This window comes from Antennarius striatus, chromosome 7 (genome assembly GCF_040054535.1).
Source record: "Antennarius striatus isolate MH-2024 chromosome 7, ASM4005453v1, whole genome shotgun sequence".
NCBI classification, from domain to species: Eukaryota; Metazoa; Chordata; class Actinopteri; order Lophiiformes; family Antennariidae; genus Antennarius; species Antennarius striatus.
The window spans coordinates 15,345,001-15,365,068 of NC_090782.1; the positions used below are offsets into that span (position 1 = coordinate 15,345,001).

A 20,068-nucleotide genomic window follows, 5' to 3' on the forward strand; every position below is an offset into this window, starting at 1 on the left:
GATTGGAGAATTTTAAATTGGTTAAAATCACAAATGGGAATTTTGCACCATAGCAAACTTTGCAATTTGCATTACCTGAAAAATATGGACATTGTAACTTAAACAAAGTTTAAACTACATTTGACACTTAATCTTCTATTCAATACCTTTTATAAAAAAGTCCTTCACATGCTTTATTTCCTTCAAAATTAGCAATTTTAAGTAAAAGGTATTAACTGAGAAAAAAATATGGTTTATTTTGAATATTACCTTTCAACACTGGAATATTGTTTCTCATCTTGTCTCTTCCACCAGTCGTGTTTAAACAAGCTTTTGAGTTGTGTTAAAATTAAACAAAGAGGCCTTGAAATGGCCGGCCAAAAGTATCATCATTACCATGCTTGCCCCGCCGCCAAGTTTAATATTTTATCTATTACTCTGTCTGGCAAATGCAAAGCAGCTACCAGATACCACTAACTTCCCTTGACACCATTTCTAACACTAATAAGCAATGCTGGGTTTCAACAATGCAGGAGAAATGAAAAGCTTCACTTCACAAAGCTCTGTTGACTGAGATATTCAGTGTTAAATGTTTAAATAAATATCATTTGCTCCTTTCATTACGTCAGAGCAGGTAATAACCTTCTTAAATCGTGGACATCTCTATTCATACGGAAACTATTCACACAAGAGCTGTTTTTGGAAGAACATTTGACTCCGCCAATGGAGTTATATTTTAATCTCTGTCCATCTGTTGGAATGTCAGTTTGTGCAAAAACTGCTAAATGGTTTCCATGACATTTGTTGCAGACATGGTGCTTGTCTTAACAGAGAGACCATTAAAGTTTGATGTGGATATGGATAAATGGGCAAATAACTCAAACATTTACAGAACCATGTGGGTATGTGGAGCACAGATTAGGAAAGAACCAATAAAATGTTGATGCCTACCTGGACAGTAAGGTGATCTAAATTTTTTAAAATTACTTTACATACCATTACAAGACTGGACATAATGAACTGATTTGCACAATACTTTGTGATGGGGTGAGGCACTTGCAAACAGACACGTGTCAGATTACTTGGACTTGGCAATGGTGTGCATTTTACTGAATACTAGATTACAGTTTCCAAATGTTTATGTGCCAGCTGTATCATGTCAGTAACTACAATTACAAACTGACATGACATGATGCATGTGCTCCATAAAGAGAGGAGTATTCTCCTGAATTACAATGTAATTTCTTGGGATGAAGTTTAGTATACATTGAAGTATTTTATCCATCAACTCTACCAGATATGAGAGAGAAACGTAATGTCTTTTACTCATCTGTATTCAATTTACAACTTTTGTTTTTTTTAAATATTTGAGCAGATCATCAAACTTGAGGCACTAAGTACTAATCCAATACTGTATAAAATATTTAAAATGAAAAGTTTAAAAGCTATGCTTAGATCACATATTAAAGTAACACCTTATGGAACATAACTCACCCGGTCTGTTTTCTGTTTAACACCTGCATTGTTTCTATTGTTTTGATGTCATTAAAAATAATGAGGTTGTACATTTTTATGTTGTGTTATTGAGTTACTGTCTACACTCCTGTATTGTAATATCTCCCCTGCCATTGGTTACTAGACAGTCATATATACAGGACTAATAACAGCCTTTTTTTTCTTCACAGACAACAAAAAATAAAGAGCATTTTCCTTTATGAAATAATTGCGTCATTGTTTCATTTGAAAGCACGCAAACTTCTGACAGCGACACATTATATAATGAAACTTTTCTGCACAACTTATAAGGTTTGATTGTGACCATACCTCACTTAGTCACCAAAATGTTGGATGGAAACACATAGAAATTAGCAAAACACCAAAGAAATGTGTGACATCATTTAGTCTTAAGCCAAACATCTGCACTATAAAAATGTAAACATGTTTATGTACCTTCTAGCTTCATGCCGACGGTAAGGCACTTTTGAAAACGGCAGTACGGGCAACGCTTCCTCTGGGTCTTGTCAATCTGGCAGCTCTGGTTCTCTATGCATGTGTAGCGCTTGTTGTTCTGGACGGTGCGTTTGAAGAAACCCTGTGGAGAGAACCAATTAAGATGTCAACCTGCTTGACCCCTGCAACGTGATGGTAATTGGCCCATTCACACTCTCAGATAGATGGAGAAGGACGGGCTTAATGGAACACACACACACACACACACACACACACACACACACACACACACACACACACACACAGAAACACACACACGCACACACAGAAGTTTTGAGATGTGCTTTTATTTATGTCATAATTCTTCATTTTTTGTTTGTCTGTTTTTTTTTACAAATGAATGATACAGTTGAGAAGGCAATTTTTTGATCATCGCGTTAATTGAATCTTTTAGCACTTCTCTATTAATCAATACAGGAAAATAGTTTCTAAAATTACATCATAGGTAGAACGTATACAGTAAAATGAGCAAAGCAAGGAAAAATTCTATATACTGTACAGTAACTTCCTTACCGCAAGCTACTACTAAATTTTCACCTAGTCACCCAGTTACATTATGATTTATAAATTCACCTAAAAAGAGAGGAAAATCATCTTTATAGCTCTCCACCTGATTATTGAAAAATATGAGCGCAGCAGTCTAAAAGATCCAACAAGCTATATCAATAATTCACAGATCTACAATTACTGAGATTCATACCTGCAATGTGGAATTAATTCTAGGTAGCAGCAGTGGAAATCATACAAGAGCATGGTTTAATTCTGTAAGCAAGGAGCAGAATCTTTAATATCAGTCTTTTAAATAAAACAACAGCAACAATTTTTTTTTTTCTGTTGTCAATATCTGACCTAATCTGATCCGTCAAAGATGGAAAAAAAAGTCCACTGCATGGGATTAATGACGGATCGGTGCTAAAAATCCATGCTTCAAAGAGAACTTTCTTCTCTACAGTTTTTATATTTAGAACTCAGCATATGCTCTAAATACCGGAAACAAACAGAAGTGTGACATGTTTTGAAAACCATACAATAACACTTATGCAGATTGATAACATTTAACTTTAAAGGGTTTCCTTTGATCGGAAGTTCTGAGGGTGTAAGCACTCGCCAGGGTCTATTTTCTACTTGTAGTTGGATTTCTGTGGGCTTCCTTTGTCTGGTTCTCATTTATTCAAAAAAACTGGAACAAATTAAATTCAGATTTGAAATCACATCACAATATTCTGAACTTCCTTCTTTCCTTTATTCACAAAGATAATAATTGTAATGTATTACAACTGCTTTTACTATGTGTCAATACCGATCTGTGGGTCCATCAAAAAAAGCATGAATACTGACCACTCAACGTCCTCTGACCTTATCCTGTGAATTTCCTGCCATCGGGTGTCTAAAAAAACAAAAATCCCTATGACCTCAACTTGTTTTATTTCCATGAATTTATCATTCATTTCTGCATATTTGCAACTTGTTAGTCTAACAGGTATGATGTCGTACAGTGTTTACTCTATGTAAGCTGGTGTGTAGCATGAAATCACATCGTGTGTATGAACAAAAAGTGTGTGTGTGTGTGTGTGTGTGTGTGTGTGTGTGTGTGTGTGTGTGTGTGTGTGTGTGTGTGTGTGTGTGTGTGTGTGTGTGTGTGTGTGTGTGTGTGTGTGTGTCTGTGTGGGCAGGTGTTTGTGTGGGTGGGTGTTTCTGCTTGTGTTCAGCAAGGTGCTAGCAGTACGGGGCGATGAGGACATTTTTTCATTTCTCTGTCTCTGCATGTGTGTGTGTGTGTGTGTGTGTGTGTGTGTGTGTGTGTGTGTGTGTGTGTGTGTGTGTGTGTGTGTGTGTGTGTGTGTGTGTGTGTGTGTGTGTGTGTGTGTGTGTGTGTGTGTATTTACTCATCTGACATCTGAAATCTGATAGCCCAACTAAACGAGAAACATCTAACATGATAAAACTGAGTTTTTGTGGTTGAAAGCTGAGGGGATAGCATGCGTGCGTATAAAGGAATATTCCAGCTATAAACTCACCAGAAATTCTGATTTACTTCCAAAATTTGATAAGACTAACTTGGGAAATATTAATCTTACACGTAATAGCGTGTAATAAAACCTGAAAGAGAGGTATCTTCATTTTAAAAGAAAACAAAGAATAAGTCACAGCTACAGCTTTTTCCGTTCTTGTGCAGCTCAGGAGGAACCTCCATTGCACTTGGACTACACACAGGGCTATTTAATGCCAAGAGGAGCCTGTAACATGTCAACACTCTGATATATCAGGTCAGACACGGCACTGAATAGACCGCCTGTGTTGTAAAGATAATCAATGATAAGCTTCATGCAATTATCAATATTACTCATGTTTGAACTAGGATATGCAACACTTTATAAAATACATCCTCATCTACCACTCACATTCATGCACACGTACACACACATACACACACATACAACTACATACAAACACACACACACAAACACACACATACAAACACACACACACACATGCACACATGCTATTAAATTTCTAAACTGAGGTAAACTCTTTGCTGAGGCTGAAAAGCAGCAGTGAAGCCACTGACATATTCCTTCAAGCAAATGCTGAGCATCTCAAGGTCAATAATATAGGATAAAATCTATAACATCTGCTTTGAATAATGACCACATAGGCAAGAAATGTGTGTGCAGCATCAATACTACGAGCTGCAATTTTACACCGAATAGTGTTAACGCATAGACATTTGTCTTATAGCTTAATTTTGCGCTGACAGCTTTACTGGGCCAACAAAAAAAATATCAGGTATTGCCTGTTAGCTCAGTGTTGAGGGGAATCATGGAAAGATGCACAAAGACACAGACAGGTTGTTGATTGAATTCAAATTAACTGCAGCAACAGTTTGTGCAGCAGTGGCCTTATCATTAACGTGTACTATTTGCAAACAGATGAAGCTGCAGTTCTTAATGAACTTGTGATGAGTGTTTAAGACAGTATACAGGTTTGTACAAACAGTCATTATTATTATTATTATTGCATAGGCTTTGTTTCCGGTGCTGAATCCTTCTTCCCTGCCTCTTGGCTGCAAGAATTTAAAAAAAAAAAAAGAAGAAGATAAAAACGCCTTGCATGCTAACTCTACTTGTCTTTGCCAAGCCGTTACAAAATCCTGTGACACTCACAGGAAAAGTTTCTCTCATTTGTCACAACAACATTTGACCCACGGCCTCTTTAAGCTTTGGGTTTCCTGCAATATCAATGCTGAGGAACTGAGTCTTCTCTGAACAGTTACACTAGTTGTGAGTGGCTCTGGTCAAGAATGTTGGAGTAAAAAAGATGATGAAAAGAACAAATTGATACACAGAAATAAAGCAGCTTCAAATACATATAAGAGCATAATAATGCAAATAAAGTTTGCTTGTCCACTGTAGAACTGACATGCTCTGATGTAATTCAGTAACTTTGTAGAAAAGCCTTCATTAAGGTACTCACTGTATGTAACTGAGATATCATCGCCAATAAATAAATACATGAATGAGGGAATGAATGAATGAATGAATGAATAAATACATAAATAAACAAAGGGTATTTTAGATTCCAGAGCACACAAGGCTCCTCATAATCATATATGGTATTCCACTGATCAGTGCACTAACCTTGCAGCTCTCACAGGTCAGAAGTCCATAGTGATACCCTGAAACCTTGTCTCCGCACACGGGACACATCTCGTCCAGGTCCTCGTCATATGAGTAGTCCATCATTTTTAACTGGTGTGCTACGGATGAGACACGGACACACAGAGAGAAGTCTATGTCAGTGCTGCGCAGCGCCTTGGACCGAAAGCTCTCTTCCATCCGTCAAGACGAACCACGTGGAAATCCGGGACGAAACAGAAAGAGATTTTCTTTTAAATTCTGTCAGACCGCCATATGTTTAATCTTAAAGGGTGAGGGGGTGGTGGGGTCCAACCATTTATTTCTCCTTTTTTGCCTCCTTTCTCTTACAATCGTTGGAGCAGGAGTAAAAAAAAACAAAAACAAATCTAAACACAAAAGGCTCATGAAAGTGAGCTTCATAAATATTCATACATCTAAGTCGTGAATTCGCTGGGGGAACTGGAGAGATATTAGTGTTAAAGATTAGTGGAGACGATGTTACCGCCCACAGACAAATGAAGATACAGAAAAGAAGCCCTTATCTCTGCGGACCAAGAGAAATATATCTAAGCTCACCTCGACCAAACATCATTTTTCTCCCACGAAGGGAAAACTCACATTGTCAAACACCATTAGCTTTAGTTGCTCTTTTTTTTTTTTGTTCTGATTGGAGATTGGGAAGCTTTAACTGACTTTTTGCATACGATACGAAAATGCTGCATTTTACAATTAACTGCTCATATTTCCAAATTATCCTCATTTAGTGTGAGAAATAAAAGTAAAAATATAGAAGCCGAAAATTTAATTCAATTTAAGAAAATAACATTTTATTAAGCCCTTTAAATTTTCTACATCCATTTCTCAAGTTGTAAATGATTTAGTTGTCAGATTTGTAGCCTCATGTGCGTTACGTAGGATTTGGAAATACTTGAATTGATAAGACTGTGCCACAGCGCAAAGCAAACAGACGGACTGACATTTACAACAGTTACAAAAGCATTTATGGTTCCAATCATAAAAAGAAGTCATGATCAAACAGAGGAAAACCTCTGTGGATGTGGCTTTTAGAAGTGGAAATATTTTGTCAATTAGATGCCTCCCAAGGCCTTGTCGTAATTTACTGGTCTACTTCAGACTCCGCTCAGCTATTAGACATGATTTCTGGTTTGTTCGCGCTTTGCCCTGCTGGGATCCGCGCAGCATTCTGCAGCTGAAGCAACAAGTTTCCACGAGCTGCCGTTTTCCACCACACAGAAACTTAAATCAATATCCTTTTTCCCCAAGTTTACGCTGCTTCAAAAGAGCATAAATGATTGGAATGGCCTGGCCACGTGACGCACAGCAGCCAGTTTAATAAAGGAAAATAATCTTTAAAAGCGTCGGATGGAGCGGTCGTAAATAAAATAAATATCTACAGGGCGGAAAATGTTTGTAATGACGCAAATAAATTAAATTTGTGACTCTAGTTTCCTCTTCAAAAAATGTAGAATTTTCTGTGTTGCTATAGATGTTTGTTATGCTTCCATTTTAATCATTTATGACATTAAGTATTTGTATTAAGTCGGTATTTCTTAAGATGATTAACAAACTTTTTCTCATGAGCTTGTTGGTAAAGGTGTAAGCAACATTTCAGAGGTTTTTTACACAGAGTGCAGGTTGCCTTGCCACAGAAGGTGCAGTCACAAGCTGGTGTAGCTGAAGCTTCTCACCTCTCACCTCGACGCCCACTCGTTCATGGAGTTTACGGTAAAGCTGCATCGTTTGACGGAATTGATTAAAAATTAAAACTTCACTGACTTAATCATGACATTAGGAGAAACCCTCATTTAAACAAAGCTACCTTGTTTTTATCGATGCATAAAAGGAGATAAGGGACACTTGAACAAGCCACTCCTTGTCATGTGAGCATATCTGCGCCTCATAAACCAGGACCGGGATTGATTGAATTGATTGCCGGTTTTATTTGCTGTCAACAGCATGAGAGCAATAAGAAGAATTCGTGAGTTTATTTACACATAAGGCAGGAGTCTTATGTGACCAATTAAAAGGTGATATATTAAGCGATTCTCTAAAACAATTCTGAATTGTGATAACTTGAATGTGGCCAAGCTGACGTTTTTCCCCCTCAATTCAAGCTGCATCATTTTGAAATCATAAAATCAATGAAATACATTCGTAGAGAAATTATTCTCAGTGACTGTCATCATTATCGAGACAGAGGAAAATCGACAAATGAGACAAAAAATAAATTAGCACACTTATGCGTGACGTATAAAAATGATACGGCCTTCCCTATTTCAATTTATTTCAGCTTGATTCTGAATTTCTGGGCAAAAAAACTTCGTATTAAAAACCTAACTGAATCTAAAACAATTTGGATTATTTGTCTGAGAATCATACACACATTATACAAACTATATACATTAAGCCACAATTCGTTCTGTGGCTCAAGATCTGTAAATTATATTTCTCCATTTTTTGATAAACTGCCAACAACCATGTTTTAACAGTTCTTTGTGTATAGGCGAACTCTTTAGTTAATTCTTGGAATTTTTTACGACATAAATCTCTTCTGAGTCATCTTTTTCACGCATTATTGTAATGAAGGAAAGACCGACACACATTAATATGCGACAACTTTTTTTTTTTAAAACTAAACACTGTAGATGAATGTCCGCATATTTCGAGAAATTAACGCAGTATTATAATAAATAATATCATTACATTAAAGCTTATACTGACAAGTCTCCAGTCGTTAATCCACGACGTCGGCAGAAATGTGTTGGATAAGCGCTCAAAAGTTTTAGTGACGCTGATGTTTATGCGCTGAGGCTTCACACTGCGGTAACTCCCTGTAGATTTGACTGGAAGTTAATAAGTATATCTTGCGGAGTTAAACGCTTGAAGTAAACTTCTTACCTTGAATGTTCCTTGGCATGAGCCCTTGTTCCCCATACGATCGTGAGAGTCCCAGGGATTCAGTGTCGACTTTGGGCAGCATGTCAGCGCTGCCGGCCTGAGCTGGAGACTCCGCAGCGCTCGGCGGGACACCTGCGCGTTCGAGGCAGACGTTCCCACGAACACGTTTCAAAGCGTCCCAGATACCTTTGGAACTTGCAGTTTTTCCGCCTCTTTTTTCTCTCTCTCTCTGATTTCTTCAATTTATTGACTCATGCCCTGGTAAATGAAGATTCACACCGCCTCCAAGATGGTCGGCTTGCACATGCGGATTTGCTATGATTTAATGGTTCTAATTTCAGTTCTCATAACTTAATCTACGGAGAGAACATCGATAATATCGGAACGCGCCCGTATAATTCCTTGGATACTTTTTGAACAGTAGCGCACGAGTTAGTGGATTTTTGTCTTACTCAAACGAAAAAGCGGTGCAGCGTCCGGATCTAAAGACCAGCGTTAAGTTTCCCCTCAGTCTCTCCAAAAGTCTTTGAGTGCGTCAACGTCAAAGTGGAGCTGACAGTGTTACTTTTAGCCGTTAGCAGACGAGTACGCGCCGCCGGGGCCGCCCTCTCCGGTGCGTAAAGTCGGATTCTGTATGTCGGTAGGACAGTCTAGAGATGTGGAGACCTCTCCTCCTCCTCCTCCTCCTCCTCCTCCTCCTCCTCGCGGCTTTGTTTACTTCGCTCTCTCCAATCCAGGGCGCGTGCTGTCGTCTGACATCATCTTTCCTCGATCCAATCAGGTGAGGAGACCGGTAAAACGTCGCCTCATACCCTCCAGATCCATCGCTCCAAAAATCTCAGCTGTTTAGTCTCGTTAATGATGGACTTTAAAAGCGGTGTGAAAACAAAGAAATCAAGCAAGGTGGTGCGACTACACACGAGATCTGACTTTTCCGCGAGCGCACGGAGAGCAAAAACAGCGCGCAAGGTAGGCTATGTGGTTTGGAGCGCGCCATAACAGGAGCGTGTTCCACCTCATGCACGCACACGTGAACACTGATACACGCTTCTATAATTTAATAGTTTGTTTTTCTATTTCCAAAAATGTTAACGTTTTCAGAAATGTCTGACCTCTAAATTATTAACACACTTAGTCAATAATACATTTTAATGTCCTTAGCTCCGTGTATAATTTCATGGAAATCACCATCTCTGGTGATAATTCAAACTTTATTTGTTTTTTTGTTTGTTTGTTGCTTTTTTTCTTTCTTTCTTTCTTCTTTTTTATTTCTTACTTAATTTCTGTATTTCTTGCATTCCGAATTATGATTCAAGCTCATTTAAAAAATAAATTGCTGGTCTTTGGGTTCGTTTGTCCAACTTTTTTAAAAACATGAGTACAGTCGGCCTCAGACTTACAAAGGTTTTAATTTAGAGATTAAATCTGCTCCTTACGCAATGCATTATACCTTTGCTTCTGAAGAATTATCAATGATTGGCTGTGCAGGGATCAATTAGTGATTTGACGTCAGGATCCGGCTTTCTAGCCCACTCCAAAATTCTTAATTCCAATGAAAAATAATTATTAGTCGTCGATTTCCCCATTAAGCCTCGTCCAACATTTCCAAATACACGCACAAGTGTCTCAGATCAATTACACACAGTGTGTCCTCATCGGTCTGAGCCGATGAGGATGATTAGGAAAGGGAGAAAAGTGACGGGGCAGACCGCCAGACACACCTGAAGGATCACAGATGCTGAGCTGACTCACACAGCGTCGAACAGCAGCGAAATATGAAATAGGCCCATTTAAAACGACAATTGCTAAGTTTAGGATTTTTGTAGGTTGTACAGTATTTGTCGGATAATGGTATTCAGTAGCCTTAAAAAATGACAAAAACATAGTGAAATCCTGAACAAATTACTTTGCTGTGATTAGCTAAATTCCACACATCTTCTTCTTTAAAAATATAAATATAAATAAATTATTTATATATATATATTATTTTCTATTTTGAAGCGCAGTTTGTTCAGTAAAATAATTTATTTTTCATTGATGTTTTCTGGAGGAGTTTACAACGACAAATCAACCACACGGTTCATCAAACCTTTATACAGCAGAACAAAACAGCAAATTATTTTAAAATGAATAAGTTCCCCAATTAAGGATTTTGATGAAACAAAATAATTCAAAACAAAAAATTTGTACAAAAGCAAACTTTCATCATAAATAAATAAAAATATCAATAAAAAAATGCTCTAAACTTGCCCTGAACTTTTATTCTGAAAATATTGAATTTATCCATCTATTACGCAAAAGTGGCAAATGTTCTCCAACAACATTGCATTTTAAAATTTAAAATCACAATTTTGTGATTGCAGCATATCAGGCACAACTTTGACAGGGTGCAAGAGGTTCCACCAATCACCGATGCACTCTTTATGCTGGGCTATGATTGGTCAAAGCTGGGCCACTTGCAGTAAGAGAAGGGGTCTAGGGTCAGCAAACAGAAGGGGAAAGGACAAGTATGGGCAGGAGGCTAAGGGAAGTGGTGCAGTTTGGGTTATAAAGTGACACAGAGAGACAGATATCGGCTACTCTGGTAAGATAGTACCACTGGAATGATTAACTTGCATGGCCAGAGAGAAAGACAGAGAGTCAGAGAGAGAGTTGCTCAAGTTTTGTGGAGACAATTTACAGTCTAAAGTGGTCAAAGTCACATGAAAAGGGAAACAAAGTCAAGTTGACATGACTTAAACTTTGGACTAATGCTGCACCATGTTTCACTTCCAAGTTTGAATTGATCTGATTGCCCCCCAGCCCCAACCCCTTACCAACACACACACAACACCCTGAGCAAAGCACACAACTCACCACCGATCAATTTTGATTGAAAGAACTCTTTAATACAGAAAACCATGGTAGGCCAACCCAAAGGTGCGTGTGTGTGTGTGTCTGTGTGTGTGTATTTGTATTTGTATTTTTACTTGTATATGTGTGATCATGTTGGTGAAGATGTGTGAATCATTTCCGTGACAGCCTGTCTGAATATACAGCAGATCTGAGAATGTGTGTTTTAACCATGTGTGTAGGTGTGTGCGCATTTGTGCATGTGAGTGTGCGCTTGCACTTATGATAGATCTGTTGTGATCAGACAACAATAGCCTCTGAGACGTAACACATACAGACATCGTTAAATTATAATCAACACACACTCACTATTCATAATCAGGAAATAACCCCACCCCTTAGACACTTACTCACACACACATACACGCACGCACGGACACACACACACATACACACACACACACACACACACACACACACACACACACACACACACATGCATATACACCTCTCTGGCCTGACCTGCCTCTGTTTTCTGTATTGAGAAGCTCATGTAAACAGTCTTTCAGTCCAAAAATAGTGTTGGGTCCGGCATATAGAGTAGTGATAACAAAACAAAGAGGGTGGCAATGTGACACAAACAGCATAACATGACTGCTGTAAACAAAAGAAAAGAAAAATATGACAGAAAGCAGAAGAGTTGTTCTGCTGTCTGGCTCAAACTGGATCAAACAGATGGAAGCACACAACCTATAAATATAAATATAAAACTACCATGGGCTATCAGTATGTAAAGCCCAATTCGGAAGACTTTAAATGCATTTACAAGCTTTTAACAGAACAAAACCTAAGCTTATGATCTTGTCGTGGCAAATCACTTTAGAAATTCTCACCTGTTAACACATCCAGCAACTCAGGCCTATGCTACCTTTGACTTGGAGTCAAATTTCTATTCATCATAAGTCCAATATTCACTCATCTTTCATCGGTGTGCTGCTCTCCAAGAGCTCTGAGGGAAATGCTTTTCTCTTGTTGCTAAATTCTCTGCTGCTTTCATTTTGTATCTAATAAATGTGTCCAATCCTTTTTTGCTAAAAACAGCTGCCTGCAGCTGCTGCGATGATGATGACAGCACAAGGGGGCAAACACAAACGTAACTGAATAATGCATATATGCTTTCTTACATATAACTTTCTTACATGTCTGACAGACAATTGATCCAGCCATTCTACTCTATAGTTTCCTGTTCTTAATTAATTTTTTTAAACAAACCAGTGGCAGAATTTAATTTGTCCTTATCAAAAAATCGTTCTGTTTCTTTTTTAGGACAACTGTAAAAGAATGAAAATGTTTCCACTGCAGCCTATATATTCTACCTGTTAATTTAGGCAAAAGGGATTTCTCCTGAAAGTCAGTCTAAGGTCAGTAATGAAATATTACCTGATGTCATTGCCATAATCATACTTCAATGATTAAGCCTAACCCGAGACAGTGTGTAATGAATTTAAATGAAATTATTAATTTAGTGATGATTTTGAAGTGACAAAATGTTCTGTTAACATTCCCACACATGTTTTTTGTGCTGGCACTTATACTCAGACTTCAAAAGCACTTTTCAGAGAACTTGATGATGAATTTTCAAATCTAACCTTATGAGCATATTCCTACATTTTTTGTTTAAGATTGTTGCTCCCTAATTTCTCGTCCCTTTGAGTTTCTATTGTGCACCAGGTCATCTGCTGGTCTCCAGGTTTTAAGAGGTGGACAGTCACTGGATTATTGGAAGAAACTGAGTTTGTCAACAGCCAGTGTTGACATTTCAGCTTTGGAGATAAACCTCACAGGGGATCAAAGACAAACCGGCCCTTTTGACTGGAGGAAAGAGAGTTCGTTTGTGTGTTCCTCTTGGAGATTTCAGTGCTGCTGACGACCTAAAGTGGAAGGGTACTGATACTGTCTGCAAGGCCTGGTTATCTCCATGTCAAAATCACTAAGAAAACATAAAAGTGAGGTGAGTTGGAGAACATACGTGCACACACCTTTTAATGATTTATACTTCTACACAAGTAAGCACAGGGAGGCAAATATATAAACGATAAAACATGGAGCCTGAAGATTTTCAAGCATGAGCTTTGTGAGACAAAGTTTTGACAAAAACACAGAGAACATGAAAAAAACATTTAAAAATCCTAATAAATGAATCTACAGTAATTGTTTTTTAGGACTCGATGCTGGTGACTCCCACAACAGACACAACATACAGAAGGTACTCTTCTTCCATTTTGAAATTCTTTCATTTTCTAAACCCGCTTCATCTGCTGTCGGATGAACATCGCACTGATTTTCAGGAAATATGTTAACATAGCAGCTATAACACAAGTTCAAGAGGGGCAGTTAATATTGGCAGTAGGCAAGAGGTTAATAAAAATACTGTGGGCCACAGTGACATAGAACAGGTCAAGGTTTCGTGCTTCCCAGTGTCTGATGAAGTGTCAATCAAATCAGAGTGAGGGATGATAGAAGGCGTGGCAAAAAATAAGTCAAAATGAAAGAAGAGCATTGGAGGATTGGAAGGAGGCAAGAGAGGGCTTCCAGTTTAAGGTTTCACACATAGGCAGGGGAGAAAGGGAGAGAGAAGAACATCTACAGATTCTGCACAGACAAAAAAGTTCCATGAAGGACCTTGACAGAAGGGTTGGAGAAGGTGCAGTTCAAAGGGGTGGAGGAACAGGCGGATTTCAAGAGAGGGACACTCTCTTGAAATCAGTTTGGGGTTTTAAGCAAAACCCTAAGCTGATGCGTGTTTTGCCATTGGTTTACTTAACAATGACTTTTAGAGGTCTGAAGACACAAGGTCCTGAGAAGGCCCTATTCACTGTTATTGTGTTAACCTTTCTCTTCTGAAGATAATGATGGAATTAATGTCAATGTGAAAATAATTTTCTTCAAATACAAAAATATGTTCCATAACATCAGTGAATTAATTAGTGGTGCTGTGAGATCCATATTTAATATTTTGTATGATTTTTATGAGCTTGAAGGACTGCAGCCATGTGGCTTGACAATGATTCATACAATTTATTCATGAAGTCATCAGGAATATCAAAGTAAGCAGTCTTACATGTCTCCCAGAGTTCACAAAGGTTCTTTGGTTTTCTTTCAATGATGTTCATGTATGGTGACTGGGCTGGCCAAGAACTTTGATGTAGAGATGGAAGTATGCGATAGAGCACCATCCTTTTGCAAAATTTGACCACTTTTATGGTTGGGAAAGTAAGAGGTAGCTCGTACTTCTTTATATTTCAGGCTATTGATTTTGCCTTCCACCCTGAAAATCTCACACACACTCCCATAATGGATGTAACCCTAGACTATGATTTCTCCACCACCAAACTTGACTTTTTTCTGGGTGAATCTCGGATCCATGCGGACTCCAATAGATATACAAAATTTGAAGAAAGTTAGACATAATTCAGTCAATAATTCATCTGAGAAATCCACCTTCATCCACCCTTTTAGCAGGCTGTGGGCCTTGGCAAATGACATACGCTTTTTTTTTTTTAATTGACTTTTTTCAGTGCTGGTTTCTGGGTACTGATTTGACGATGGAGACTATTTCAAGACAAAATTCTACAAATTGTTCTGGTTGATACAGGGACTTGAGGTGAACAGGTCTGGTGGAGCTCTGCTGCAGTGGAGAAAGGGCTGGCCTTGGCTTTTCAGGCCAGCAAACAGTCCTCCCGAGCAGTTGTCTTGTGGGGTCTGCAATACAACTGCTCGGGAGGACCGTTTTGACAAGCAGACTTGGACTTGTCAAAAACATCTCCAGTCTCTTCGAATCGTTAGTTCTTTGTACTCGATACTGAGACACATTGCAGGAGTCAGCCACCTCAGCGGGGAATTTGGTCTTCAGCCTCTTGATAATCAATGCTTTGGGTGAATCTTAGGCGTGTTATCAGAGGTCAAGTTGTAGTTGATGTGAAAGTCTGGTGTCCTGGGGTTCTTTTTATACACACCCACTAATTCTCTCATCAATTATTGATCATGTAACAAGGCAACAAAACTTTTGTCTTGCAAAAATCAGATCTTTCTGTGTTCAATTTACATACACACACACACACACACACACACACACACACACACACACACACACACACACACACACACACACATACAGTATATATACGCAGTGTCTAATGTGTGTAGCGACTAATGTGTTCCAGAAACCACATGCGAACAATGAATTCCGCGATATAGTGATGAACTATTTATCTTATTATTTACGGTTATATAAACCATTTATGACCCCCCCCCCCATGCTGATATTAAACCACCTTTTATCTGTATTACCTTTTCCCACACTCTTATCGACTGTTTAAAGCACTTTTGTGTCTCACAGATGTCCGAGACTCACTGTTGCACTTCTGGATTCCGTCAGCCAATAGAATGCGCATACGATATCACACGATGAGGTGAAGTCGCAAGTGTTGATGTGCGAACGCGCGAAGGCGCACTGTGTGTGTGTGTGTGTGTGTGTTATATATATATATATATATATATATATATATATATATATATATATATACAGTATGTGTGCAGTGGTACCTCTACTTACGAAATTAATTGGTTCTGGAAGAAATTTCATAAGTAGAGATGCGTTTTCCATGCAAATGCCCTAATCCTTTCCAAGCCCCCAAAAAGTCAGACATAAATGTTTTATAAAGCTTAAAAAATGCATCAAAACATGTAACAAATACATGTTACAATTACATTATTATACAATAAATGAGAGTTGTGCATAATGTAAAAAACAAAGAATAAAGAATAAAAATGATGGTCATTTACCTTTTAACTGCTGTCCTCATTGTTCTTTGCCCTCTTCGGTTCATGCGCTCTTGCCTCACCATGCCGAACAACAGAGTGAATTTCAGTCCTCCTTTGAAACTTCTCCAACCATCCACGCGATGCCTTAAACTCCTTAAACTTCCTTTTGTTTTAATAACGTGGTGATTGTAGATGCATTACGGCCATATTATTTGGCGAGATCAACCAAACGCCTCCCTTTTTCATGCTTTTCTATTATCTCTTGCTTTGTTTGTTCGGACAAAAAAACTCTTTTCTTCATCTTTTCTTTTCCTCTTTTCTCCATCATTTTCTTGGGGTCCATAGCGAATACTCAAAAAGTTAATATATTAAAAACTATCAGAACACCTCATGGGTCAAGGGCCGAATGACGAGGACACTGCATAGACACCTATCTAACTACACATAGAGGTCCCTCTTAGCCAATGGGATGCCAGGATACTAGGTAATAGCCAATGGCAGAGCAGCTATAAGAATGCTGCGTTCAGGAACCTTTGGGAGCTGCGAGTAGCAGCTCATACTGCATTTTTACCTTCGGTAACTCGAAATTTCGTTGTTAACAAGAGGCAATATTTTTCTGTTGAGGTTGTAAGTAGAAAATTTTGTATGTAGAGACATTCACAAGTAGAGGTACCACTGTGTGTGTGTGTGTGTCTATATATATATATGTTCCTAGGACTGCGGGAGGGACTCAGAGTCGAGCCGCTGCTCCTCCGCATCGAGAGGAGCCAGATGAGGTGGCTCGGGCATCTGGTTAGGATGCCTCCTGGACGCCTCCCTGGTGAGGTGTTCCGGGCACGTCCTACCGGGAGGAGGCCCCGGGGACGACCCAGGACACGCTGGAGAGACTATGTCTCCCGGCTGGCCTGGGAACGCCTTGGGATTCTCCCGGAGGGGCTGGATGAAGTGGCTAGGGAGAGGGAAGTCTGGGCTTCCCTGCTTAAGCTGCTGCCCCCGCGACCCGACCCCGGATAAGCGGAAGAGAATGGATGGATGGATGGATGGACTGCGCTCTTCTGAAGCCTCAGTCCAGAAGAGCGCAGTCCTAGGAACAGCTAAGATACTGCGCAGAACCCTCAGACTCCCAGGCCTCTGGTAGAGGACCTGAGCTTGACACACAGATACCACCCCGAAAGGGTGAGAGGGCCATTTTTAAAAAAAAAATATTATAAATTAAAAGTTAAGTAGTAAAAGTCAGTAAAACTTTACATTTTAGAGTGGGGTTTTACTGTGACTATACCAAAGTACACATCACATTTGCCAATTACATTGCTCGATTGGTATCTTAATATACTACATCCATTAGGAGGGTGTACTATATTGATCGAAGGCAAAAGCTCTCCAAAATAATTTCATACAAATTGGTGAACAAAATTTGGGTGGAAAAAGCCTCTTCTACTTCAAGGTTCAATTCCAAGTCAGGGCATGCCTCCAGCAAGAGACCCCAGGCTTAGACTTGGACTCATTCTATAGCAAGAGAAATATAACTAAAACTTTCAACAGGAGAAATGGTAGACCAAAGGTGAAAGTTACAGGCCACAATGAATGTGGGAATCATGAGGAAAAGACCTAACATTAGTACAGCTACCAGCAGTAATGACAGTATCCACTGAGCTGAGGAAGAAACCCACGGCCAAACTAAATACAGTTAACCCCCGGCTCACTGACAAAGTCCAAGAAGACGGAAAGTAGATGGAAACCAGTGATCTTGTATATACACCACTGCGCTGTAATCATGACTCTGATCCAGACCCGGAGTTTGTATGGATTGTATAGTTCAGCACATCTATTTATTTAGAACAATGACATTTTAATACTATTTAAGGAAATACCATCTTGTTTGGGTGATCTGGCTATATTCTATTTGTTTAAGTTGAAAGAGAAAGATTGACTGCCAGTTTAGCTAGATTTACTTTTAATGAGAGGGATGGCAGCACTTACACTGTGCCATCACTTTAAACGTCATTCTTAAGGGAAATGTTCAAATGTTTTCAATTACCGCAAGTTAAGGACAATTAAGTCATTCAAAAGCTTTCAGCTCAATCTCATAGATCCCCTTTATCAAGTTTCTTTTGGTCACAATTTGAAATGCATTAGCAGCTAGAAAATATATTGAATTCATTTATAATATTTATAATCATTGCCTGTTGTGTCATGACACTGAGGTGATTAGGTTACTTTGAGAGGATCTTTCAGATTTTTATTGGAAATCATCTCCAGTGGGTCTATCTTTGACAACATAATCAACCCTCTATACAGTGATGTATGAAACTTTTTAAGGGTTAGAGAACTGTGTTGTTTCAGCAAGAGCTGTTTTCTCTTGTTTTTGTATGCTTCTTTTCTCAGGTCCTGACTGTGGAAGTATCAAAGCACCTGGCCATCTCTGGCTATTCAACAACATCTTAGCAACCCCCTGATGAGCAGTAACCAATGTCAGGAGTGTCAGTAACTTGATGCTGCTGCACTCCTGTTCATTCTCCACCTTGCCAGACCACGATTTTCCATTTTGTTTTTGAGATTCACCTAATTTATTTTTGAGTTTTAATTAAATAAGTGTTCATTTGTCTAACATAATTGAGGGCATTTGCGGCCTACGAGCCTGGTTGTAATGTGTCATCTACAGTTATGCAGTACTATTTAAGAATGCAGATGAACGTTTCTCCAGATGTTATTGGTGGCTGAACAACCTCCATACCTGAAAAAGCCAATGTAATATGGATCGCAGTGATTATTTGAGACCTCACACTTGGCATGGACATTGTTTTAACTTTCCATATTAAATATGTATGTTCAATAATTGACAATAAAAGTTAAAAAATATTTTTTTAATCTTTTAGAATATACTTCTGCAATTGGGTGGAGCAAATGACATCAGACCCATCAATATCACCACTCTTAGAACAAATAAAGAAGTTCTCATTCACCGTCAAAGCACTCAGCACAATGTGAGTGAAACTGGAAAATCTGATCACACAGATAAATATATGGTAAACTTTTATTAGTCCCATGACCGGGAAATTGGAGAGCTAAAGCAGTAGAGTGATATCTAAAGATAAACAAGTAAAATCACATGGTTAAAAAAATAAAAGTGTAACTAATATTGATATGGAACTTTAGTGGTAACACATTACACAGTTGGAAAATAATATGCAGTGCTGAATGTGCAGCCTCGGCTGAGTTAATGAAATGAAGTGAAGTAGTGCACCAGCTCTCGAGATGAGATGAAGTCTTTGTCATACAGTGTATGGTATTTTCACACACACACACACACACACACACACACACACACACACACACACACACACACACACACACACACACACACACACACACACACACACACACACACACACACACACACACACACAGAGCTATGATTGCTCCCTGCAGTAGACTGACCGTTGACCTCCTATCTATTGGTTTGTTTAATAGGGCACATTTAATGTTGGATGGACTGCAATGAATTTGTGACGAGGCATCAGTCCAGTGCCTAAAATTCATAAAAAGAACATGTATTATGGTCTAGTCCCTGCAGTACGTGGGATTAAAGCTGCTTTGCGACTTTGAAGACCATTTGTTTCATTTAATCTTTCTGAAGACTGTACACACACTAATTCATATGGGCCTATGCTCAAGTTCACAACTGTCTGTACACACATGCACGCAGACACACAAGCACTGAATGACTGCTAGATCCATTAGCAGGTCATGTAGCAGGCATTGTTCACTGATTCCTACGCGCTTCTATCTTCAAGTGGACGAGGAACAATAACCTCACCACACTGTCAGGTATTCAGGTTTCAATGAAAACCAAACAGATCAGATGA

General features: G+C 38.9%; 1 protein-coding gene and 1 long non-coding RNA gene across 3 annotated transcripts in view; one reads left to right on the forward strand and one right to left on the reverse strand.

The window, feature by feature from the left end:
* nr5a2 (nuclear receptor subfamily 5, group A, member 2) overlaps positions 1–9,163 on the reverse strand; it is a 74,849-nt gene extending 65,686 nt beyond the window's left edge. Inside the window, exons 1-3 of the mRNA XM_068320174.1 lie at positions 8,547–9,163; positions 5,628–5,746; positions 1,930–2,071 (exon numbers count right to left, since the gene is read on the reverse strand). Of these exons, the coding sequence (XP_068176275.1) occupies positions 1,930–2,071; positions 5,628–5,746; positions 8,547–8,628 (343 nt within the window). The 5' untranslated portion in view covers positions 8,629–9,163. The remainder of the gene's footprint in view (positions 1–1,929; positions 2,072–5,627; positions 5,747–8,546) is intronic.
* Positions 9,164–9,378: 215 nt separating this feature from the next.
* LOC137599169 (uncharacterized) lies at positions 9,379–19,479 on the forward strand. Of its 2 annotated transcripts, XR_011036755.1 has the most exons (5): positions 9,379–9,515; positions 12,705–12,799; positions 13,110–13,389; positions 13,601–13,644; positions 18,588–19,479. It is a non-coding gene; the product is annotated as an uncharacterized lncRNA (long non-coding RNA). The 2 variants fall into 2 exon arrangements; XR_011036754.1 differs by having other exon boundaries at positions 12,705–13,389.
* Positions 19,480–20,068: the final 589 nt, after the last annotated feature.